Raw genomic sequence first — 25,873 nt, forward strand, 5'->3', positions numbered from 1 at the left:
ACGACACCATTGTCATCACCCTCCACCTCGACAAGAAAGACACGTTCGTTCGAATGCTGTTCATAGACTTCAGTTCAGCATTCAACACAATTATTCCTCAGAAATTGATTGGAAAGCTGAGCCTACTGGGCCTGAACACTTCCCTCTGCAAATGGAGACCTCAGCCAGTCCGGATTGGAAGCAGCATCTCTAACACCATCACACTGATCACAGGGGCCCCCCAGGGCTGTGTGCTCAGCCCACTGCTGATCACTCTGCTGACCCACGACTGTGCTGCAACACACAGCTCGAACCACACCATCAAGTTCGCCGATGACACGACCGTGGTGGGTCTCATCAGCAAGAACGATGAGTCAGCATACAGGCAGGAGGTGCAGCGGCTAACGGACTGGTGCAGAGCCAACAACCTGTCTCTGAATGTGAACAAGACAAAAGAGATAGTTGTTGACTTCAGGAGGACACGGAGCGACCACTCTCTGCTGACCATCGACGCCTCCACTATAGAGATCGTTAAGAGCACCAAATTTCTTGGTGCTAACCTGGCGGAGAATCTCACCTGGTCCCTCAACACCAGCTCCATAGCAAAGTAAGCCCAGCAGTGTCTCTACTTTCTGCGAAGACTGAGAAAAGTCCATCTCCCACCCCCCATCCTCACCACATTCTACAGAGGTTGTATTCAGAGCATCCTGAGCAGCTGCATCACTGCCTGGTTCGGAAATTGCACCATCTCAGATCGCAAGACCCTGCAGCGGATGGTGAGGTCAGCTGAGATGATCATCGGGGTCTCTCTTCCCGCCATTACATTCACACCGCACGCTGCATCCGCAAAGCAAACAGCATTATGAAGGACCCCACTCACCCCTCATACAAACTCTTCTCTCTCCCGCCATCTGGCAAAAGGTACCAAAGCATTCGGGGTCTCACGACCAGACTGTGCAACAGTTTCTTCCCCCAAGCCATCAGACTCCTCAATACCCAGAAACTGGACTGACACCAACCTACTGCCCTCTACTGTGCCTATTGTCTTGTTTATTATTTATTGTAATGCCTGCACTGTTTTGTACACTTTATGCAGTCCTGGGTCGATCTGTAGTCTAGAGTAGTTTTTGTGTTGTTGTATGTATTACAGTGTAGTTTTTGTATTATTTCATGTAGCACCATTGTCCTGAAAAACATTGTTTCGTTTTTACTGTGTACTGAACCAGCAGTTATGGTCGAAATGACAATAAAAGGTGACTTGACTTGACTTGAATTGCTCACTATCTGTACAAACTGCCTATAACCATCTGATCTATTAACCTTTTTTCTATGCATTTTAAAGTAACTGACTGAACACTCTGCCACAGTTATCCAGGACTTATTGTGCATCCTGAAGTGAATTTCTCAACAGTCTGCTTCCTTGTGTATAAACATTCTTCCAACTTTCCACCCTGTTCCTGTCCAAATATTTTTGCAGCTCTTCTGAAAATATCTCAATCATTTCCGAATATAAAAATTTGAAGGACAAAAAGCAGGGTGTATCAAAATACTGAACTATTTTCCTGATCCCAAATCCACTCAAATGCTTATTCAGATCACAAAAGATCAATACTTTGTATGTATTATTTTCTAAAAAGAAATAAAATGTGAATAAAATCATAACAACATAATTTTCTTTTACCACCTGATAAAAGCAGACAATTAAAATTAACCCTTTTACTTTCCCTTTTCCAGGTGACATAAAAGACATAAGTTCAGCTTTCATACCTCAAATTCTTTCACCTTTTCCATTGTTATTAGTTGTCGAGATGTATGAGTTGTAAGAGGCTGTTCACAGTTACTAATAAGCTTCAGGCAAGGATGTTGAGGGATAACATCTTCAGAGTAGCTGAAATAAAGATAAAACAGGCAAATGTGAAACATTGTCTAAAGAATCACAACTCTCAAACTGACATCTTTGAGGCCCCTGTTCACTCCCTGACCTGTACCTTGTATTTGTATACATTAGCAGGAAGACAACTCACGTAGGTGGGATCAAACAATGCAGCATCCAAGTGGCACAGAGCAAAATCATTTCCACAAGGCCATAATTTTAAATGAGTATTCCACTGTACAAATCCAGCTTCTCCGATTAAGGCATTAGTGCATTGAAAGCACAACCTGTGAACCCTGGTGTCATCTTATTTCCCATTTACATGCTGTCGTTAATTATACACGGTGGCGCAGTGGTTAGCACAATGCTCCACTGTACCAGCAACCTGGGTTCAATTCCCGCCGCTGTCTGTAAGGAGTTTGTACGTTCTCTCTGTGACCGTGTGGGTTTCCTCCCACAGTCCAAAGACGTACCGGTTGGTAGGTTAATAGGTCATTGTAAATTGTCCTATGATTGGGCTAGGGTTAAATCAGGGGTTGCTGGCTGACACAGCTCGAAGGGGCAGAAAGGCCTATTCCACACTGTATTTCAATAAACAAATAAATAATCATGCAACTCCTGATTACATTGTGTACTAAAAGAGGCATAAAAGAACATTATTTTCTCCTCCTCATCTGTATTCATTTCTGGTCATAAATATGTGGTGTTTTCTAAACAAGAAGATTACCAAAACAATGACATTTGTATTGTATTGTATGCTGCACTTGTATAAAACTTCCATGAGGTGATATTTGTCATATTTATCTGCAGTTCGGGTCACCAAACTGTAGAAAGGGTGTAGAATAGATAATATTATGGTGATCTCAGGGAAGGGAGGACCAGTACTTCTTTGGCAGTCACTTTGACACAGTACATCCTGCACTGAGTGCTCAAGAGGAATTACAAGGCAGTATTAAATTGTTTTAATTGCCAGGGATATTTGCCTGTGCTAAGTCTTACATTTTTGCTAATATAAATTTCTAACTTATTAAATGAATTTTATAAGTTACATAAACATATTATTATTTGAATACTATATCCCCATGAAGATCATAGTCTCATTGTAAAAACTTCCAAACCAAGTTAACGGAAAAGTTTTCTCAATTTCTTTTCATTATAGGGCTGTACCATCAAATAAATTTTGCTGTGGAATTTCCTTCCAACTGTTTAAGTGAATGTTAAGGCATATTCTGGACTTGGGCTATATAGCAAAATATTAACTTTAGCAACAAATCTTTAGACCTGAACATGGACTGCAGATTAAATTTTAAATGCAGCTCTGGACAATATGCTCCTAAAGCTGTGAACAGCAGCTAATTGGAAAACTGAATAATGCTGATTATTTGACAATGCTGATCTAATACTGAGGTGGAAACAAAAAAATAGAATACAATTATTAATGGATCTGTGTCCCAAATTTCCTAGTGGTATGTCACACATCACTGTTGTAGATATGGAATCACACTGATCATAACTACTTGGTTTGTCACCTTTGTGGTAAAAACAGCAAAGTGAGAGGAATAAAGAGATGATCCTCCAACACTGTGATTTATCTGCATTGTAGACACTGTAATCTCCAGACACCAACAGCAGAAAGAACTGTAGCAATCTGTGATAAATATTCTTGTTTAAGAATGAAGTGGCTGATCAAGTATGGCATTTGCACATAATCTTTGAATCTATAGGATACATTGCACCACAAAGATTTACTCTGTGCACTATCAGCAATTAAATAACTATAATAATTATACCTCAGTTCACAGCAAAATTTGAACCCAGAGCATCCTTTGTCGCAAGATCTGCAGATCTTGCGGCACAGTAGCATAGTGGTTAGCACACCACCTTATGGTATCTGCAACCTGGGTTCAAATCCCGCTGTTGCTTGCAAGGAGCTTGTACCTTCTGTCCCTGACTGCGTGGGTTTCCTACAGGTACTGTCCAAAGGCATACTGGTTGGTAGGTTAATTGTTCATTGTAAATTATCCCATGATTATGCTGGGATTAAATTGGAGGATTGTTGGGCGGGGTGGCTCGAAGGGCCGCAAGGGCCCATTTGGTGTTGTATCTCAATAAACACACCGATTTCCCTTAACATGCATTTATTACAAGAATTACGGGTGTATAACTCAATAATTTAGCTGAATTATTGGTTTGCAGCACCCCCATCTGGCATTATTTAGGAACTACACAACATCTGAAAGTTACAATGTAAAATCATTCCCCTTGTTAAGGAATCAGAATCAGGTTTATTACCACTGACATACATCATGATATTTGTCATTTTGTTGCAGTAGTACAGTGCAAGACATAAAAATGACTGTGACAATAAATATTGCAAAAGAGGAACAGAGAGGTCATTTTCATGAACCTTTCAAAATCTGAAAGCTCAGTTAATATATATGCATAGACTACCTACCCGCCTGTATCATCAGTTCACACTTGTCCCACTTACATAAGACCATAAGACATAGGAGCAGAATAAGGTGAATATAAAGAGTGTGGTTCCCACACTGGCTTTATCAAGCCACAAACCTGGAGTGAAAACAAACTAAGCTCAGTCCTGACAGCTTGCTTACAAAAGGGTCACTCAGCCCAAGCATAAAAAAATGGAAACAAATTACTTCAATTTTCAAAGAAGAGGATATATAAACAAAGCCCAGGTGTATAAAAGCACCGATTGCTACAGACATGAGTACCATAAAAATAATTATTAAAAAAAATATATCAAAGAACACAAATACAAAACCAAGGGGTTGTATGGTTACATATAATCAGAGGTCAGTCAGAGTAATGCATCTAATTTTGCTCAAGCCAAGTAAAAGAATATTAAAGTCCTGGGAAGAGTGCCACATAGATAAGATGATATATTTATGATGAAACAAAAGTAAGTTACTAGTTTTTATACACAAGAACAGAGTTTAATATGTGCCAGACAAATTATAAAAAGAGACTGAGGAGGATAAATAGTTAAAGATCATTTTACCATTTAATGAATCAGTAACAGGGGACTGAAACTCAGGGTTAGTGCTTTCAGAGCAAGATTTACTCTGTTTCCTCTATCTAGTACACATTCAAATTTTGCTAAAATGTACGAGTTGAAATGCCTTATATTAAAATATTCAAAAATGTGCTATTAACAAATGCAATGCTGCCTTCTCAATTTCCAAAATAGTTTGCAGCCGGCTACCAGATTGTGAATGAGCCTCTTTTTAAAATGGAGACTTCAGGCAGAACTTTTTTATTTGTGATCCTTCAAGCCAGTGGAAAAATGTGAGCTGCACTGGGTTATATTTTGTGTGTACAACTGCCAGGCTGATTGGTACTTCTCTGCCCACGAGATTTCCTGGTGGTGGCTAATGGAGTAACAGCAATATGCCGGTGCTCCAACTTTAATTATCTTACTATTTCCAACCTGACTTGAAACTTCTTTTTTTAAGTGTGACATTCTTTCATTATGGATACAAGGAGGGCCAGAGGTACTAAAAAGGATGATTTCCCTGCTTCTCTGGATTCAATTATAGATTTGCTGCAAAGTCATACACGAGAAGCCTCTGAGAAGTTTCAACAATTCAGCTCTGAATTTAAACAAATAGATGGTAAATTGGATTCTATTCAGCAAACTCTTAACAAACACGATAAACGCATAAAAAATAACGAAGAAATTTTAGCGTCTCTGGAAACGGAAGTGGATGAGTTGCAAAAGCTTTGTGAAAAGCAATCGAAGTCCAACGAAAAGTTAAGACAGAAGATTATCAACCTAGAAAATAGAAGTAGAGGAAACAACCTGCGGGTGCTGGGTGTTGAAGAATTAATTGAAGGTAATCATTCTATGGAATTTTTTGCAAACTTTTTGCAAGAATTATTTCCGGAGATTTTGATGGCTGTGCCTATGATTGATCGAGTTCACAGATCTCCTGCGTTTAGACCTCCTAAGGGTCAGAGATCAAGATCAGTAATAATCTGTTTTCAGGAATTTAAAACAAAGGAACTCTTATTTCATGAATCTCATCGAAGAGGCATGATTGACTATCATGGTTGTAAGATTAGAATTGTTGAAGATTACTCGCCTGAGGTTATGCAGGAACGAGTTAAGTTCAAAGAAGTTCTGTCCGAGCTTTTTAATCAGGATTTCAAGCCTTCCTTTTGCTACCCAGCCCGACTCAGAATCACATTGAAAGATGGATCTTTCGAATGGTTCCGTTCGACTGTTGGAGCACAAAGGTTTTTAAAATCCGAAGGTTAAATCCAAAGGCTAGCTGTTTAGTTTGTCCTTACATGAAGACACAAGATTAAATGAGAAATTTTTAATTCGTAAATCCCGTCAAAGGGGTATGATTGGTTATAGGGTGGAATATTAAGTTTCTCGAAGATTATTCGCTTGAGCTTATGCAGGAACATGCTAAATTTAAATAAACTTTATTGGGATTTTTTTTAACAAGTGATATAACCCATCCCTTGGCTACCCAGTTTGACTGAGAATCTCATTAAAGATGGATCCTTCGAATGGTTTCGTTTGAATGCTGAAGCTCAAAGATTTTTTAAATTTGAAGACTAACTGCTTAACCTGTTTTTAGATTAGATTAGATTTGATTCAACTTTATTGTCATTGTGCCGAGTACAGATATGAAGCCAATGATATGCAGTTAGCATCTGACCAGAAATGCAAAGAATAGCGTTATTTACAAAATAACTGCGAATAAAAAGTAAGTGCTACAGCACACAAATATAAAAGTACTGAGACAGTACAATATGGGTGCAATACTGCTTAGCGCTGTGATGTGAGGTTCAGCAGGGTCACAGCCTCAGGGAAGAAGCTTTTCCTGTGCCTGCTGATGTGGGAGCAGAGGCTCCTGTAGCGCCTACCGGATGGGAGGAGAGTAAAACGTCCATGGTTAGGGTGAGATGCATCCTCGATAATGCTTTTCACCCTGCCTAGGCAGCATTTATGGTAGATGTTCTCAATGGTGGGCAATTGGGTGCAGATAATCCACTGGGCAGTTTTCACCACACACTGGAGTGCCTTGCGGTCCGATACGGGACAATTGCCATACCACACTGAGATGCAGTTGGAGATACAAGATTAAATGCTTAATGTCTTTCTGTATGAATAATTGTATCTTTTACTTTTGGTAAACCTTCATAACTAATTTCCTTTCGGATGTTTTAATACTGTATTTTTGATATACGAGAATTGATTTTCTTGTTTGGATATTGTTTAGTCTAGGTTGGAATATAAATAACCTTGAAACTAATTGGAGCAATCACCAGGTTTTCTTGGGGGGTTGTCCATAGTTGTAGATGCCGACTTTCTATTGGTCGGTCTTCTTTCTTTGGGAGGTGGGTGGGGGATTGGTGTTTTTTTTTCTCAGAAGCTGTTTTCGGATTTTTGACCACTTGTTGCTTGGTTACCATTTCACAAGGTTTATCGCTTGGTTTTAACTTACATTTTAACCCTTCCTTTCAATAATATTAAAAATGGACCAAACTATTAATTTACTTAGTTTTAACATGAAAGGGTTAAATCACCCTGTTAAACGTAAGAAGGTTTTTACTTATATTAGGAAATTTAAGGTCCCTATTATTTTTTTTACAAGAATCTCACATATGTAAATGTGATAATTCACGTTTTTTTAGCCATTGGAATGGACTTTGTTTTCATTCTTCTTTTCAGGCCAAATCTAGAGGAGTTTCCATTCTTATAGATAATACACTTTCCTTTGTCCAACATAAAGTAGTGTCTGATACTAATGGATGTTTTGGTATAGATTCAGGAAAACCAGACAATAAATTAATAGTATTTGCCAATGTGTATACCCCAAATGTAGATGATCCAGGATTCTTTGAGCGTTTTTTTTTACCAGATCTGAATCTTTATTCTTTGGTGATGGGAGGAGATTTTAACTGTTGGCTAGACATAATTTTAGACCGATCATCTTCTAAGCCAGCGTCTCTTAATAAATCAGCTTTGTTTATTCAATCTTTTTTATTGAAATGTGGTATTGTTGATGTTTGGCTTTTTTTTACATCCTTTAGATAGCGAGTACTCGTTTTTTACCCCATGTTCATCATACATATTCCAGAATTGATTTTTTTTTATTGATAGTCAAATGATTTCATCAGTTCGTTCCTGTGAATATAAGGAGATAGTTATTTCAGATCATGCTCCTGTATTTCTATCTTTAAATCTCCCTGGTCTTCCTCAAACCAACAGATTTCAGCGTTTTAATACAACTTTGTTATCTGATAAGGAATTTTTAAAATTTCTAGACAAGCATATTATTTTGTTTTTTGAAGAAAATAAAAAGGAAGAGACTTCTAATCTTATTGTATGGGATATTTCCAAGGCCTATATTAGAAGACAAATTATTTCTTATACTGCCAGTGTTAAGAATAAAGCTAATAAAGAAAGAATTGAATTAGCCAATCAATTGAACCAGTTAGATCAAAAATATGCTATAGCTCCAGATCCTGTTTTATATAAAAGACACGTTGAAGTTAAAACTAAATATGATCTTCATATCCAATTGAAACTCAACTTCTTAAAGATAAATGCAAACACGAGGAAAGCTGCAGATGCCAGAATTTCAAGCAACACACATAAAAGTTGCTGGCGAACGCAGCAGGCTAGGCAGCATCTCTAAGAAGAGGTACAGTTGACGTTTCGGGCTGAGACCCTTCATCAGGACTAACTGAAAGAAGAGCTAGTAAGAGATTTGAAAGTAGGAGGGGGAGGGGGAGATCCAAAATGATAGGAGAAGACAGGAGGGGGAGGGATGGAGCTAAGAGTCTCCTCTCATATCGGATCTCCCCCTCTCCTTCCCACTTACAAATCTCTTACTAGCTCTTCTTTCAGTTCATCCTGACGAAGGATCTTGGCCCGAAACGTCGACTATACCTCTTCCTAGAGATGCTGCCTGGCCTGCTGCGTTCACCAGCAACTTTTATGTGTGTTTCTTAAAGATAAAACTCAATTTTACATTCACAGAGATAAATCAGGCAAAGTATTTGCCAACCAATTAAAAACTTCTGTAGTTAAACGACAAATTAAAGAAATTTGCAAAATTAATGGTGATCGGACAACTGATTACTCTGAAATAAATGATACCTTTAGAGAATTCTATTCTAAACTTTATAGTTCTGATTCCCCTAAAGATAATACTGTAATGAATAATTTTCTACATCAATTAAATATTCCTGCACCTTCTGCAGATAATTGCAAACAGATGGATCAATCCATCTTTTATGAGGAAATTGCCGAGGCTATACGTTCATTACACTCAGGGAAGGCTCCGGGTCCAGATGGATTTTCTGGAGAATTTTATAAGACTTTTTCTTCATTAATTATACCACAGTTACTCTTAGTCCTTATGGATTCTTTCAAATTGGGTAGTTTTCCTCAATATTTTTATGAAGCTTCTATTTCGCTTATCCTAAAAAAGAACAAGGATCCAATTTATTGGTCAATGTAGGCCAATTTCATTACTCAATGTTGATACTAAAATTCTTTCTAAAGTTCTGGCTTGTAGGATTGAAAATATTTTACCTTCTATTATTTCTGATGATCAGACGGGATTTATTAAAAACTGACATTCCCATTTTAATATACGTCGTGTATTATATGTTATTTACTCTCCTTCTCAAGAGATATCGGAATGTGTGATATCCTTAGATGCTGAGAAGGCCTTCAATCGGGTTGAATGGAATTATTTACTTAAACCTTAGAAAAATTTAACTTTGGACCAGATTTTATTCAATAGATTAAATTACTTTATCTATCTCCTTCTGCTTGGGTTCATACTAACTTTCAAACTTCCAAACCATTTAAACGTCACCGCGGAACTAGACAAGGCTGTCCGTTGAGTCCTTTGCTTTTTGATCTAGCTTTAGAACCCCTTGACATTGCTTTTTGAGAATCTAATCATATCTGTGGTATTTTAAGGAGAGGTATCACCCATAAAATCTTGCTTTACGCTGATGACATATTGCTTTTTTATCTCTAATGTTGAGACCTCTCTACCTTGCGTAGTTTCTTTACTCACCCGTTTTAGCCAGTTTTCAGGATATAAATTGAACCTACATAAGAGTGAGCTATTTCCTTTAAATAATTTGGTATCAATTAATACTAATCTCCCTTTTAAAATTGTAAGGAATCAATTTACTTATATGGGTGTAACAGTCACTAAGAATTACTGACTAAGAAAAATCGACATTCCCATTTTAGAACTAAGAATCTGTTTAAAAAAAACTTTCTTACTTTGTTGAACCACGTAAAAAGGATATCACTAAATTGGTCACCTTTTTCAATAGCGTTGATTGGATGAATTAATTCTATTAAAATGAATATTCTACCTAAATTTATATATCTTTTTCACCGTTCCTGTGAACAGCATTGCAAAAAATAGCCAACTGAATATTTGGAATGCACCAAAATTCAACCATCTCACTCACCAGACTCTGATTCACTTGCCCCACCTCACCTCCAACACCTCGGACAAGATCTGCCAATACCTTGTTGTACTCATCAGTCACTTTATAACCGAAAGAATTGGTGTAAAAGCAAGCCAGCCTTGAAGATAAGGTACTGTCAATGAAGGTTAATTGGATAGTTGTACTCCATTTTGTGCAGATATTTCAAGTTATGCCATAGAGGTCACAAGGGAAAGGAAGTGCCTTGGTGTTGTAAGATTTCATCTATGATACCATCTTCCTATTGAATTCATCCAAGGGGAAATGCTCTACTTCAACAATGCATGAAGTGCAGATACTTCAACTGAGTAATGTTACCTCTCCTCCCAACTAGCAGCCCAACAAAAATAATTCACTTTGCATTAACTTGCTTTTCTATATTTAATTGAAACATAGTGTCAATATGATAAAACTTCGAACCATTCCCTTTATGGGGGAATGGTTCGATGGTATAAATTCTTAAACAGAATTTCAAAACTCTAACCACAGACCTTGGGTGGCGGGATGGAGACCTTTCTCTACAAAAGGAGGTGTAAGATGCTCCTTCCCTCCGCTAGCCTGCAGGTCACCCCTGTGCAAGGTGTAGAACCTGCTGAACACCCCTGCACCCCCACCTTCTCCGCCCCAATCAGGGTCACGTGAAGCCAGGTCATATGAGCAGCTGGTGCATACCACGAGTCCTGGTTATGTGACCACTGACATCAGGCAGCCAGTCTCTGAAGGGCTGGGATCACCTGTCTTGTAAAGACACTGCCCAGTAGAAGGTAATGGCAAGTGACTTCTGTAGAAAAATTTGCCAAGAACAATCGTGCTCAAAAGACCATGATCGCCGACGTCATATGACACAGCAGGTAATGATGATGATGAATCACAGCCTGCTTCTACATGTCTTTCTTGGAACGGACTGCTTTTCGACATGTATTTCTTAAACAAGTAGGGGTTTTTTCTATTAAAAAACATCAAAGGAGAATCAAGAATAACTTTGAAGAATATATTTTACATTCTTAGTCCAAGGAAGTGCCACTTATAATTTAAAATATAGCTTGCTTCATGAGATAAATATATGTAATAAACCAATTCATAAAATATCAAATACATGGCTAAGACCAGACTTCTTATTACAGGTTCCTGAAAAGTTCAAATATAAGACGGTATAATTTTCATTAAGGACAAAAATAAATTGATACATACTCCAGTTTATACACAGGTAGCCAGTATACTAGCCGACCATTCATGACCAGGTTTTCTGCAGCCAAGTTCAGTAGGTCAATAAAAATATCACTCAGATGATAATTCATGGAGACTGGGACGTGACTTTCAATACTGAAAGACATAAAACAAACAATTCCAATCAATCATTTTTCAGGTGACACACAAACTTTATTAAGCAAGAAGCCCTAATTTGATTCTTTTTGTGATCTACTTTTCCTGTGTCTTAACAATAAAAGCTAGATTATCTCTTTGTACAGTATAGTGGTCATTTTATGCACTGCTGCTGCTGCAAAAATAAACAAATTTCATGACATATGCGAGTGATGATAAACCTGATCCTGATCTGGGTCTCTATCAAATGACTTTGCCTGGTGTCTCATGGTTGGGTGTATCTGTACCCATGCCACCCACCGCCCTGGCACTCCTTCTCTGCCACCTGTCCCACACCCCTCTCGTGGTGCTCCACCCTCACTATTCCCAACATCCTTTGCTCCCGCCAAATTTACAAACTCGCTCTCTGCTCCACATTGGCAAACACAGGACTGTGAAAAGGTCTTAGGCACCCTGGTTATATATATGTGCCTAAGACTTTTGCACAGCACTGTACATAGTAAAGGATAAATGCCAACCTTTCACTGAAACTACCTCTTAACTGTGTGACTGTGAAGAGAACAATCCGATAAATGTGATGTTGGTTGTGGGAGAGTAAGAACAGGTAAGAAATTTTAGTTTTGCCAAGTAGAAAACTAAGTAATTCTATTTAATATTAAACTACTCATAAAGTGAATACCAATAGGAAGGCAATTCAGATTCTATATTCCCAAAGGGCCAACTAAATCTTAATTAACTCAATTTCTCTCTGAATAAATCCAAATTGATCATCCTTTTTGATGACCTTTCTAACATCCAGCATTTTTTTTCCTCTCCTTTCCTCTGGTAATTCTTGGAACAACCTGAAATATAAGCACAGATTCTTCTGACTTTTCTTCAAAACTAAGACTTCACGTACTAAGACATCCAGCACTGAATGTCTCTCTCAATGTATTAGCCAGAATAGGTACGAGACTCAAATAGTTTTACGTATACTCTTTGAGTTTCTATAGTAAACACTCGATTTCAGGTCGGAGATGAGGAGGAATTTCTTCACCCAGAGAGTAGTGAATCAGTGGAACAATTTGCCACAGATGACTGTGGAGGCCAAGTCATTGGGTATATTTAAGGCAGAGGTAGATAGATTCTTGATTAGTCAGGAAATGAAGGGATACAGGAAGGTAGCAGGAGATTGGGGCTGACAGGGAAAATGGATCAGCTGTGCTGAAATGGTGGAGCAGACTCGATGGGCCAAATGGCCTCATTCTACTCCTATATCTTATTTTGTTCAGGATTGTATTATTCAGTTTGTTGATGCTTGATCTTTGGTAGTCAGCAACAGTGATCATCGACCCACAGCTTATTTTAAAATTTAATCTTTATTACAGTCAGCATGTTTTACCTATTTATACAAAGCTAAAGGAAAATAACCTTGAATTCATGAATTACAGATCAGCCCCTCCCTCTCTTAGTGGAGTTAAAGATGCAATATCATACACACGACTGCCACCTGGTGGACAAAGTTAATACCAAGAAATAAAACTAACAGAAAACATCAAGTCAACAAGAAGTGACCCCCGAAAAAAAAACTTTCTCATATATAACGTTCTTTTAACATCCAGACATCCAGACATCCACAGCTTCATTCAAAACAAGTATTTAAAGGTGGCTCAGTGCCTTTTGATGTCCCAGTAATTTAAGCTCAGTGCTGTACAACAGAGTATTACTATTCGAGAGGGAGGTTAATTCCGGACCTGAGCCCAAACTACTACTTGATCCTCAGAAGCACAATTTCTTCTTCTGGCCACAATAACTTAAATTTTAAATGGGTCATCTGTCAGGTAGAATCCTAATCTGCATATTTTCATGAGAGTCCTGCCCTAATCATCAATTGTTGAAGACAACAGCAATGCCAAAACAGAGCTGTAAACAAGCAGAAAGATCACTATAAACATTTTACTTTCCCTTCTGCCCAGTTGCTCCCTCTCAAAAACATATTCAAGTTACCGTGTTTTTAAAAGCAAAAAATATATTAAAAATTGTGCTGTTCATCATTCAATGACGTTTGTTTACTTCTATCATAATAACATTCTCTCCTGCTTTCCCCAGTTCCTTTAGTCCTGAAATATATTTATTTATTCCATATATTTATTCAGCAACTTGGCTTATGTTCACCACCACCCTCCGAGAGAAGAAATGCCTTTTCATCTCAGAACCAGATCTCTTATAACCTGAGAGTGCCCCTACATTCTAGTCACCATAGCTATGGGATACATTTCTCTTCCATCCAATTCACTTAGTCCCATCAGAACTTTGTAACTTTCAATTAGATTCCCTCTCATCCTTCTAAGTCTGGTGAATATAAATCTAGTTAACCTAATATGGCAGTTCCACCACAGTGACTCAAACTGGTGAACCCTTGTTATACTCTCTCTATGACAAATATCCTTTCTTGGATACTCCAAGATTGACATGTACATGAAATGCTGTCACAGGAAAGCAGCATCCATCATCAGAGATCCCCACCACCCAGGCCATACTCTCTTCTCGCAGGTGGCATCAGGTGAAGGTAAAGGAGCCTTAGGACTCACACCACCAGTTTCAAGAACAGTTACTACCCTTCAACGATCAGGCTCTTGAATAAAAGTGGATAACTAAACTCACTTTCTCATCCACTGAGATGTTTCCAATAACCAATGATCTCACTTTAAGGACTCTATCTCATTATTTCATGTTCTCATTATTTATTGCTATGTATTTATATTTGCATTTGCACAATTTGTTGCCTTCTGCACTCAGGCTGATCTTTCATTGATCCTGTTATAGCTACTATTCTATAGATTTGCTCACAAGAAAATGAATCTCAAGGTATATGGTGACATACGGTGATAACAAAATTTACTTTGAACTTTGAAGTGTGGTCTCACTAAAGCCCAGTGTAATTGTAGCAAGGCATCTTGCTCCTGTTCATAAATCTTGTCACTATAAAAGTTAAAATGCCATTTTCCTTAACTGCTTGCTACACCTGCTTGTTTGCTTGCAGTGACCATTGTACGAGAACATTATTTGAATAATACACTGCTATTATGCTTCTTCCCTTTTGAAGTGGATCACATTTGTCCTCATTAGTCTATTAGCCATGATTTTTGCACAGTACTGTTTATTTAGATAAACAGGTCTTCCAGCCCAACAAACTCACAATTATACCCACATGACCAATTAACCAACTAACCCGACTGTGGAATGGGGGAGGAAAGTGAAGCACCCAGAGGAAGCCCACACAGTTCAAACTACTTAAAGACAGCGGCAGGAATTGAATCTGAGTCACTGGCGCTGTAATAGTGAACACTAACTACTATGCTAACTGTGGCATTAAGTCACTTGAAGCCTCTTTGCATCCTCCTCACAATTCATAATCCCACCAGCAGTGTTCAAAATTGCACTCTGTTCCTTCATCTAAATTGTTGACAAATATCATACTAAGTAAGGTGAAGGGAGCTGTTAGAGTGAGTTTTTGGGTAGATGACTCATTTACACTTAAATGCCTCTGGCCATCAATCTTCTGTTTTGACTAAATACTGTGGATTCAGTTCACAACAATGCATTTCCTGAAAACTGTGAATATCGGAATACTAGCCAGACGCTGCGGGTGGAAGTGTGAAGTTTACAGGTAGTTTCGAAGACACTATAAATACTTTATAAATATTAATTGTCCTCTATGTTAGCACATACAATACCAATTAAATGTATTGTGGATTTAACTTGCATTCCTAAAGGCTGTACCAACCCAGACATGTTGGCGTTGGGAGGAAAGGATGAAGTCAGAAGGTGTGATTGTCTATGCATTGACTATAACTTGGTAAATAGCGTGTTGTGTTTAGCATATGAATATCGAGCCCACATTGAGCTAACGGTCTTTTCCACCAAAGGGTCTCCATTTGATGCCTTCTGTACCTTTTTGTGTCGAATAAAGAAGCTGCTTTGTATCTACCAGTGTCCGGTGATTTCATCCACCCCACAACAGGAGCTATTTAGTCTCTCTTTATAATTTATTTTACACAGTAGCCAATGAAGGAAAGGCGTCAAGATGATACATCCCTCAGATTGCTAGAAGATTTTATGAAGAAGACTTACACACAATGTTTTAGAAGATAGAACATAGAACATAGCACATAAAATTGTACAGCACAGTACAGGCCCTTCGGCCCACAATGTTGTGCCGACCCTCAAACGCTGCCTCCCGTATAAGCCCCCACCTTAAATTCCTCCATATACCTGTCTAATAGTCTCTTAAACTTCACTAGTGTATCTGCCTCCACCACTGACTCAGGCAGTTCACGCACCAACCACTCTCTGAGTAAAAAACCTTCCTTGAACTTCCCACCCTTTACCTTAAAGCCATGTCCTCTTGTATTGAGCAGTGGTGCCCTGGGGAAGGGGCGCTGGCTATCCACTCTGTCTATTCCTCTTATTATCTTGTACGCCTCTATCATGTCTCCTCTCATCCTCCTTCTCTCCAAAGAGTAAAGCCCTTAATCTCTGATCATAATGCATACTTTCTAAACCAGGCAGCATCCTGGTAAATCTCCTCTGTACCCTTTCCAATGCTTCCACATCCTTCCTATAGTTTTATAAAATAATTTCAAATTCCCAAATAATTTTTTAAAACTTTGGTACATTAACAGTGGTTTATAGAGTTGAGACATAGATAGTAATTGTATTTAAATATTTAAGTCAAATTTAAACTTACTATTCTTCTGCTGGTTTTATACTTCCTTTCTGTGATCCTGTTTTTCGCGTAGATTCCCTGATACCATATGGAGCTTAAAAGAAAAGTACTTTAAGTTGTCAAGGAGGAATTCACATTTTTAACAATTAAGGAAGTTAACACTGCTTTATTTTATGCTCATTTTTGAGTCAATTCAACAACATTAACTTTAATGCAATGGTGCTGACATAAGCATTTTTTAAAACTCAGGGGGAGGCTCACAGGAGTGAGACAGGTCAACTGGTTGAGAGGTGTTGCCACAGCAACCTTCGCACTTCATGTCAGCAAGACCAAGGGATTGATTGTGAACTTCAGGAAGAGGAAATTTGTCCTCATTGGGTCAGCGGTGGAAAAGGTAAGGAGCCTCTAGTTCCCAGGCTGTCAATACCTTAGAAGCAGAAGGGACATGAGCGGCTCTGTCAGGAGTTTGTGGTGACTTAGTACATCACCAAAGACCGGCTGCATCATCACCTGGTATGGAGGGTTAAATACACAGAATCACAGGAGGCTACTGAGGGTTGTAGATTCAGTCAGCTCCAACGTGGACACAACCCTCCCCATCTTCAAGAGGCAGTGCCTCAGAAAGGTGGCATCCATCATGAAGGGCCCTCACCACCTGCGACATTATTACCATCAGTGAGGAGGTACAAAAGCCTGAAGACCCATATTGACATCATTCGGGACCAGTTTCTTCCCCAAGGCAATCAGATCTCTGAACAAACTGTAAACCCATGAGACTACCCCATTAATTCATTTTTTTAGCACCATCTATTCTTTGTAATGTATAGATTTTTATGTCTTTGCACAGAACTACTGCTGCAAAACAACAAACTCCAGATCACAAGTTCGTGATAATAAATCTGATTCTGACTGATCAATTTGCGGTGACTTCACAAACCATAACCTAACATAACATCAAGTGTTTTCTTCAAAATCAACTTACGATCTGTAATGATTGCATCAAAAATATTCGCCTTCCTCCATATATTTTTGGAAGTGTCTGAAACGAGCACGTCAACATAGAATTTCTCCAGGCCATACTGCCGGAGGTTAGCCCGGATGTTTTCATCAGGTCCTCTCCATTTCTGGTTCTTCCTACTGGCCTTGCCTGTAGATTTATAGAAATAATATATTAATCATCCCAAAATAACAAAACCTACCTTTAGTTGAGAGCTCTCTTGAAGATTAAAGATAAATATTAGCATTATTTATCACTTGTACATTGAAACAACATAATATACAATGAAGTGCATTGTTTACAGCAAATGGGTTAACACAGTAACGAAGTGGTTAGCACAAGACTTCATTGTACAGGCGACCCAGGATCAATTGCCACCACTGCCTCTGAGGAGTTTATACGTTCTCCCCATGACTGCGGGGTTTTCTCCCGGGTGCTCCCACAGTCCAAAGATGCACCGGTTGGTAGGTGAATTGGTCACTGTAAATTGTCCCATCATCAGGCTAGGGTTAAACTGGGGGATTGCTGGCCGGCACAGCTCGGAGGGCCGGAAGAGCCCTGTGTGTATCTCAATAAAATAAAAAATCAAATTAAATCAGTGGGCAGCCAACAGGTGTCACCACACTTCCAGCACCAACACAGCATGCCCACGTCTCACTAACCCTAACCAAACTTCTCTGGAATGTGGGAGGGTACTAGATGGCCTAATTCTGCTCCTATGTCCAATGGCTAAGACTACCCCACCATCCCATATGGTAATAGATTCTCCATGCTAGCCTCAGCTCCTCTGACCAGACACAGGAGCAGAATTAGGCCATTTGGCCCATCGAGTCTGCTCTGCAACTCAATCATGGCTGATCCTTTGTATTCCCCTCCTCAACCCCACGCCCTGGCCTCCTCCCGAAACCTTTGACGCCATGTCCAATCAAGAATCTATCACGCTCCACTTTAAATACACCCAACGATCTGGCCTCCACAGCTGCCTGTGGTAATAAATTCTGCAAGTTCACCTCCCTCTAGCTGAGGAAATTTCTCCGCATCTCTGTTTTAAATGGATGCCCCTCTATCCTGAGGCTGTGCCCTCCTGTCCTAGACACCCCCCTCCACCCACCGTGGGAAACATCCTTTCCACATCTACACTGTCTCAGCCTTTCGACATTTGAAAGGTTCCAATGAGATACCCCCTCATCCCTCTAAATTCCAGCGAGTACAGACCCAGAGTCATCAAACGTCCTTCGTAATTCCCCAAATCATCCTTGTGAACCTCCTCTGAACACCCTCTAATGCCTGCACATCTTTTCTTAGATGAGGGGCCCAAATCTGTTCACAATACCTCAAGGTAAGGCCTCACTTGTATTCGAGAAAGGTGCTAACATTGCATCTGCCTTCCTCACTACCGACCCAACTTGCAAGTTAACTTTTAAGGTGTTCTGCACATTTATTTCTTCTACCAAAGTGCATGACCATGCATTTTCCAACATTATATTTTATTTGCCACTTTCTTGCCCACACACTCTGCTGTGCCAGATCACCATAGCCCACCTTGATCCTTCAAATATTTATCTGCATACTAAATATATCTGATGATCTGACCTCCACCGTCATCAGGTCCTGAAGAAGGGCCTCAGCCCAAAACGTCCACTGTGTACTCTTTTCCATAGATGCTGCCTGGCCTGCCGAGCTCCTCCTGCATTTTATGTGCGTTGGTTCACTGTACATTTTTAATGTGATTGTCTCAAATAAAGCTAATCCAATCTAATTTTAAAATTAACTCATTTAAGTTAACAAGGAAAAATGTAATCAGACCCTTTTTTTAAACCAAACAAAACTTTCTCAGGTACAGCAAAGTAACTTACTTTTTTTTAAATGAGACATCAGTAAAGATAGATTACATATGCAAGTATAATGAATGTTAATAAAAGTCTTGGTTCTTACCACGCCCATGAATAATGTTGTAGTCAATATCGGTCCCACATACGTATGCACCAAAATGAGCACAAGCAACAAGAAGACTGCCTGAAGAAACCAAAATGTGATTATATAATATGAATGGCAAAACAGAATAATAGACTGACCATTATAGAACATTATATTGAAACAGCCGGAGTTTGTCCCATCTCCCACTGGAATTGTGAAGGAATCCCCAAAAAACTGTCCTAAAACCAACATAAAGAGCTTCCTAGATGGTAGTTCTGAAGTTTGAAAATTATCTTAACGACTTAGTGTGACCCTGAAAGATAGTCAGATGCACTAAGTACATATGACAGAACACAGGTTTGTTGAGTTGTGTAATGCTGAATCAACAACCGTAGGGTTTTTAATGTTAACTTGTCTATCCTTCCCTTGTTAGGATTTAATGAGCCATTCGCAGTTTCACTCATTGAGCCATGTGTGTCAAGCACCTCCTCTTCATCCACCAAAAGTGGAACTTCCTAGTGGCCAAATATTAAATTCTGATTCCCAATCCCATTCTGACATGTCAATCCATGGCCTCCTCTTGTGCTATAATGGCAACCCTCAGGGTGGAGGAGCAATACCTTATATTCCGTGTTGGTAGCCTCCAACCTGGTGGCAGGAATATTGATTGCTCCTTCCAGTAAAAAAATTACATTCCCCCTCTCCTCTTCTTCTAATCCCCACTCCGGCCTCTGCCCTCTTCCCACTTGTCTATCACCTCCCCAAGTCCCCTCCTTCTTCCCTTTCTCCCACAGTCCACGGTCCTCTCCTATCAGATTACTTCCTCTCCAGCCCTTTACCTTTCCCACTCACCTGGCTTCACCTATCATCTCCCAGCTATCCTCCTTCCCCTCACCACACCTTTTCATTCCAGAACCTTCCCACTTCCTTTCTAGTACTGAAGAAAGGTCTCAGCCCAAAACATCAACTGCTCATTCATTTCCATAGATGCTGCTGATCTGCTGAGTTCCTCCTGCACCTTGTGTTGCTCGGGATTTCCAGCATCTGCAGAATTTCTCATGTTCATGTGTGTTATGACATGTTTGGCTTAATCTTAAGCATATGCCACTGGCAGGATCAACCAGTCTTCAACTTCAAATCTTACATTTCTTTATCTTTCTCAAGATGCTTCATAACCTGCTGAGTGAATCCAGCAGTTTGGGGATTAGTTTCAGATTTTTAACACACGCAGTATTTTTTTCCATAAAGTTGCTCCACTTGCCCACTAAATATGAGAAAAGGATTTGTTTGTTCGTTATATGCCCAGTTGAGAAAAAGGTTATGGCACCATTATGGCACAAGTTTATGGTAAATGAAAGGTTATGGTTAATCCCAATGATAGATCTTGGCCCAAAACGTTGACTGTTCATTACACTCCATAGATGCTGACTGACCTGCTGAGTTGCTCCAGCATTTTGTGTGTGTTGCTGAGAAAAGTAACAGCTTGGCAATTCAAGAGAAAGTGATTTTTTTAAACAGTGGGATAAGTCTCAGATAACTACTCTAACACTGAAAGAGCTTGTGAGCACAATAACACTGAAAGTGCTTGAGAGAACAGACCATCGTTCTTACTGATTTTAATTATCATTGAAGATTATTGTGGATCTACTAACATCCATCTAGATCTGTTGACGTTAAGTTTGTAACTGGGCTAATCCCAAGCATAGACTGCCACTCACACAAACACTGAATCTATCAGCTTTATCAGATACCCACTGCTCATGTTGGGAAATCTGTCTGGGGCCTGTGCCATTATCTATGGAGCAAAAAGAACAGACTCCATGAAATGAATGGGAGAAATCTGCTCTGTGGAGAAAGGCAGATAAAAATTAGTGTTTGAAATCAGTTTTAATTGTAATTGTGTGGGTGTACACGTTTGTATTACTTTCTGACAAACTTAATCAGCTGAGTGTTTCTGAATGTTTATAAATGCCATGAACATTCCCTAACAGTGATTACTTTGAGACAAGCAGATTCCGTGCGTTGTGCTGTACTGGCTGAAATGCTGGGGGTTGGTGTCAGTCATCTCCTTCTTACCTGTTCCCACAAATGGATCAAAAACCAAGTTGTTGGCTCCTGCTTTAGCGTGATTTGCCATTAAAAAGGAAAGGCAGGCGTCCATGCTGGTATTACCAATGAAGTGACGTTTCTTCACACTGTACAAGTTGATTAGCTCCCTCTGACCATCAGCAATCTAAAGAGGAAACAAAATCAACATTTACTTCATTACTTCTTCAAAAGATTTTAAAAGAATATGTTATCTTTTGCTTTCCTGATCAAAAAAGGATTATCACAATCTTGTAATCCAAATTTCCAGCTTTAACCAAACTGCTGAATTTACCAGCTCTCATTACAAAGAATAATATTTATTTACAAACACAAGAGATTCTTCAGATGCTGGAAATCCAGAGTCATACATATAGAAACAAGAGAAAACCTGCAGACACTGGAAATCCGAGCAACACACACACACAATGCTGGAGGACCACGTCCTGCCAAAGGGTCTCGGTCTGGAAAGTCGACCGTACTCTTTTCCACTGACGCTGCCCGGCCTGCTGAATTCCTCCAGCATGTTGTGTGTGTTGTTTTAATACTCAGCAGGTCAGGCAGCATCTATGGAAACGAATAAATAACTTATGTTTTGGGCCAACACCTTCATCAGGTGGAAAGGAAGGGGGAAGGTGCCAGAATAATAAAGTGGTGGGGGGGGGGGGGAGAAGGAGTAAAAGCCAGACCATGACAGGTGGAGCCAGGTGGGTGAGGTAGAGAAGATCCTTCAAGAAACGTCAACTGTTTATTTATTTCCACAGATGTTGCCTGACCTGCTGAGTTCCTCCAGTATTTTGCATATCTAACACTTAGAATGTGTGTGCTGCTGAGAAGGCCAACTTTTTGTATCACTTTTTATTCTTTATAATTGTTGCATGGTGTTGTTTTCTGTTGCCTATCACACCAACGCACCACAGCAAATATCCAACACATGTAAATGTCCACCCGCCAAGAGGGCCACAACCTTATCATAGGGTTTGGAGGCTTGCGTGCCTCAATGACCTAGACAGCTACAGTGGCTGGAGTCTGCACTTTACGCTTTGGCTCTTGGTAGGGTCATCCATGCCATACAGGATAAAGGGTAGAGGACAGACTAAGAGTGGTCCACCTGTCCTCCAGGTTCAGGGGTTCAGCTCAGGGCTAACAGCCCTGACTGGTCAAAAAAACAATTGTTACAGAAACAGCAATGAAGAATCCTTCTAAATCCGAGAGTGACCACATTCCTGAGTCTCCACCCAGGTCTTGCACGACAGTCAGGCTGTCAGAAAACCGAGAGGAAGATACTGACATGACGAAGGAAGCTCTGAACATAGCCAGAAATGGAGGACCATCATTACTGCCTTAAACACCAGCGGCATAATGGGCAGCAAGTAAGTACGTAAATATATATGGCACATAAACTGATCCTTGATCCTTCATTCTTGTTACAGCCTATCGCTGACTGCTCTTGAAATGATTCTGGGGAAGTCTACATCTGGACCTGCTGCAGTCCTTCTGGTGAAAGTACGCTCATAACGTTTTTGGGCTGGAACTCAGAATTTTGATCCAACAAAGGTCATGGAATGCTCATAGACTTCAAGTCAGGATGATGCAGAACTTAAAGGGCATCCTGAAGATCATGGAGTTCCCATTCACCTGCTGCCTTTGTCCTTGTTGTAGAAGATATTGCAGGCTTGGGAGATGCTGTCAGTGATCTAGGTGAGTAACTGCAGCAGGTTGAGCTGAGAGCAAACAATGCAGAGCTAGTGAAGGGAATGAATGGTTAGGACAGTGCACAGGTTCCAATTAACCCGGATGATTTGTCTGGACGATATTAAGTACATACAGTTGATGTCAGAAGTTGACATACACCTTAGCCAAATACATTGAAACTCAGTTTTTCACAATTCGTGACATTTAATCCTAGAAAACATTCCCTGTCTTAGGTCAGTTAGGATCACTACTTTATTTTAAGAATGTGAAATGTCAGAATAATAGTAGAGGGAATGATTTATTTCAGCTTTTATTTCTTTCATCACTTTCCCAGTGGGTCTGAAGTTTACATACACTTTGTTAGTATTTGGTAGCATTGCCTTTAAACTATTTAACTTGGGTGAAATGTTTTGAGTAGCCTTGCACAAGCTTCTCACAGTAAGTTGCTGGAATTTTGTTCCATTCCTCCAGACAGAACTGGTGTAACTGAGTCAGGTTTGTAGACCTCCTTGCTCGCACACGCTTTTTCAGTTCTGCCCGAAAATCTTCTATCGGATTGAGGTCAGGGCTTTGTGATAGCCACTCCAATACCTTGACTTTGTTGTCCTTAAGCAATTTTGCCACAACTTTGGAGGTATGCTTGGGGTCATTATCCATTTGGAAGACCCATTTGTGACTGAGTTTTAACTTCCTGGCTGATGTCTTGAGATGCTGCTTCAACATATCCACATAATTTTCCTTCCTCATGACGCCATCTATTTTGTGAAGTGCACCAGTCCCTCCGGCAGCAAAGCACCCCCACAACATGATGCTGCCACCCCCATGCTTCACGGTTGGGATGGTGTTCTTCGGCTTGCAAGCCTCACCCTTTTTCCTCCAAACATAACGATGGTCATTATGGCCAAACAGTTCAATTTTTGTTTCATCAGACCAGAGGACATTTCTCCAAAAAGTAAGATCTTTGTCCCCATGTGCACTTGCAAACTGTAGTCTGGCTTTTTTTTATGGCGGTTTTGGAGCAGTGGCTTCTTCCTTGCTGAGCAGCCTTTCAGGTTATGTTGATATAGGACTCGTTTTACTGTGGATATAGATACTTGTCTACCTGTTTCCTCCAGCATCTTCACAAGGTCCTTTGCTGCTGTTCTGGGATTGATTTGCACTTTCATGCCAAATAACGTTCATCTCTAGGAGACAGAATGCGTCTCCTTCATGAGCGGTATGACGGCTGTGTAGCCCCATGGTGTTTATACTTGCATACTATTGTTTGTACAGATGAACATGGTACCTTCAGGTGTTTGGAAATTGCTCCCAAGGATGAACCAGACTTGACATCATTTTCTGACCTCAATCCGATAGAAGATTTGTGGGCAGAACCGAAAAAGCATGTGCGAGCAAGGAGGCCTACAAACCTGACTCAGTTACACCAGTTCTGTCTGGAGGAATGGAACAAAATTCCAGCAGCTTACTGTGAGAAGCTTGTGAAAGGCTACCCAAAACGTTTGACCCAAGTTAAATAACTTAAAAAGCAATGCTATCAAATACTAACAAAGTGTATGTAAACTTCTGACCCACTGGGAAAGTGATGGAAGAAATAAAAGCTGAAATAAATGATTCTCTCTACTATTATTCTGACATTTCACATTCTTAAAATAAAGTAGTGATCCTAACTGACCTAAGACAGGGAATGTTTTCTAGGATTAAATGTCACGAATTGTGAAAAACTGAGTTTCAATGTATTTGGCTAAGGTGTATGTAAACTTCTGACTTCAACTGTAACTGCTACTGGAGTTTCACTCATTTAGACAAGTGGCAGTTGGATAATAGAAAGGCTTTGGGGTGTTAAAAAAATGAGTTTCTTGCTGCAGAATATCCTGCCTCTAACCTGCTCTTGCTAGCACCCTATTTATGTGGTTGGTCCAGTTGCCATATCAATAGTAATCCTTAGATTATAATTGGTGGGTGACCAAGTGATAACATTGCTGTTAAATAATAACTAGATTCTCAAACTTAAATAATTGGCAAAGTCTCTATTTTTGCGACGTTCAGTGATAAATATACATGAAGACATTGGGGATCCCACATGCTCATACAAAGCACCATGAAATAATTTCTATATTCACCTGAGATGTTGTCAGTATTATTTGATTTTATTTAGAGATACAGACCAGAACAGGCTCTTCCAGATATTGCACCACCCAGAACCCCCCCTCCTCCCCCCCACGCTTTAACCCTAGCCTAATCACAGTACAATTTACATTTGCAAATTAACCTACTAACCAATATGTCTTTGGACTGTGGGAGGAAACCGGAGCACCCGGAGGAAATCCACACCTTCCACAGGGAGGACGTACAGACTCCCTTCAGATGATGTCGGAATTAAACTCTGATCCCCGATGTCCCAAGCGGGAATAGCATCGCACAAACCGCCACGCGGCACCCGGATGAAGGTAACATCATAGAAACACCATACTTCAGCCAGTCCAGCATTCTCTTAGCAAAGCTTTGAGAACGTTAATGTAGCTTTTAGCACTATCAGGAGTGGGACTTGAACCCAGACCCTTTACACTCAGAGGAGAGCCAATTATAAATTGAACCACAACCAATACTCACATCTACCACGGAAGGCATACACCGAGTATTCAATACCCAGTGCACTATCTTCTTCAACAGTGAGAATCCAGACAACCTCCATTCAACTTAGACACAGAGGCCAATGAAATGATCCACTGCCACAGTTTGTCTGACCAACCAATTCACCACTGATTGGGGTTAAACATTTGACATTTTCTGG

The 25,873-nt window shown here is 39.9% G+C and overlaps 1 protein-coding gene across 2 annotated transcripts in view; it reads right to left on the bottom strand.

Moving 5' to 3' along the window:
- trmt11 (tRNA methyltransferase 11 homolog) overlaps nt 1–25,873 on the bottom strand; it is a 79,693-nt gene that overhangs the window by 29,188 nt on the left and 24,632 nt on the right. For both annotated transcript variants that reach the window (XR_011889198.1, XM_072279144.1), the window contains exons 7-12: nt 21,379–21,535; nt 19,321–19,401; nt 17,371–17,535; nt 16,410–16,482; nt 11,549–11,680; nt 1,747–1,867 (exon numbers count right to left, since the gene is read on the bottom strand). Coding sequence is in view for 1 of the 2 variants with exons in the window: in XM_072279144.1 (XP_072135245.1) it covers nt 1,747–1,867; nt 11,549–11,680; nt 16,410–16,482; nt 17,371–17,535; nt 19,321–19,401; nt 21,379–21,535 (729 nt within the window). In the remaining variant the exon portion in view is untranslated. The remainder of the gene's footprint in view (nt 1–1,746; nt 1,868–11,548; nt 11,681–16,409; nt 16,483–17,370; nt 17,536–19,320; nt 19,402–21,378; nt 21,536–25,873) is intronic.

This window comes from Mobula birostris, chromosome 2 (assembly GCF_030028105.1).
Source record: "Mobula birostris isolate sMobBir1 chromosome 2, sMobBir1.hap1, whole genome shotgun sequence".
NCBI classification, from domain to species: Eukaryota; Metazoa; Chordata; class Chondrichthyes; order Myliobatiformes; family Myliobatidae; genus Mobula; species Mobula birostris.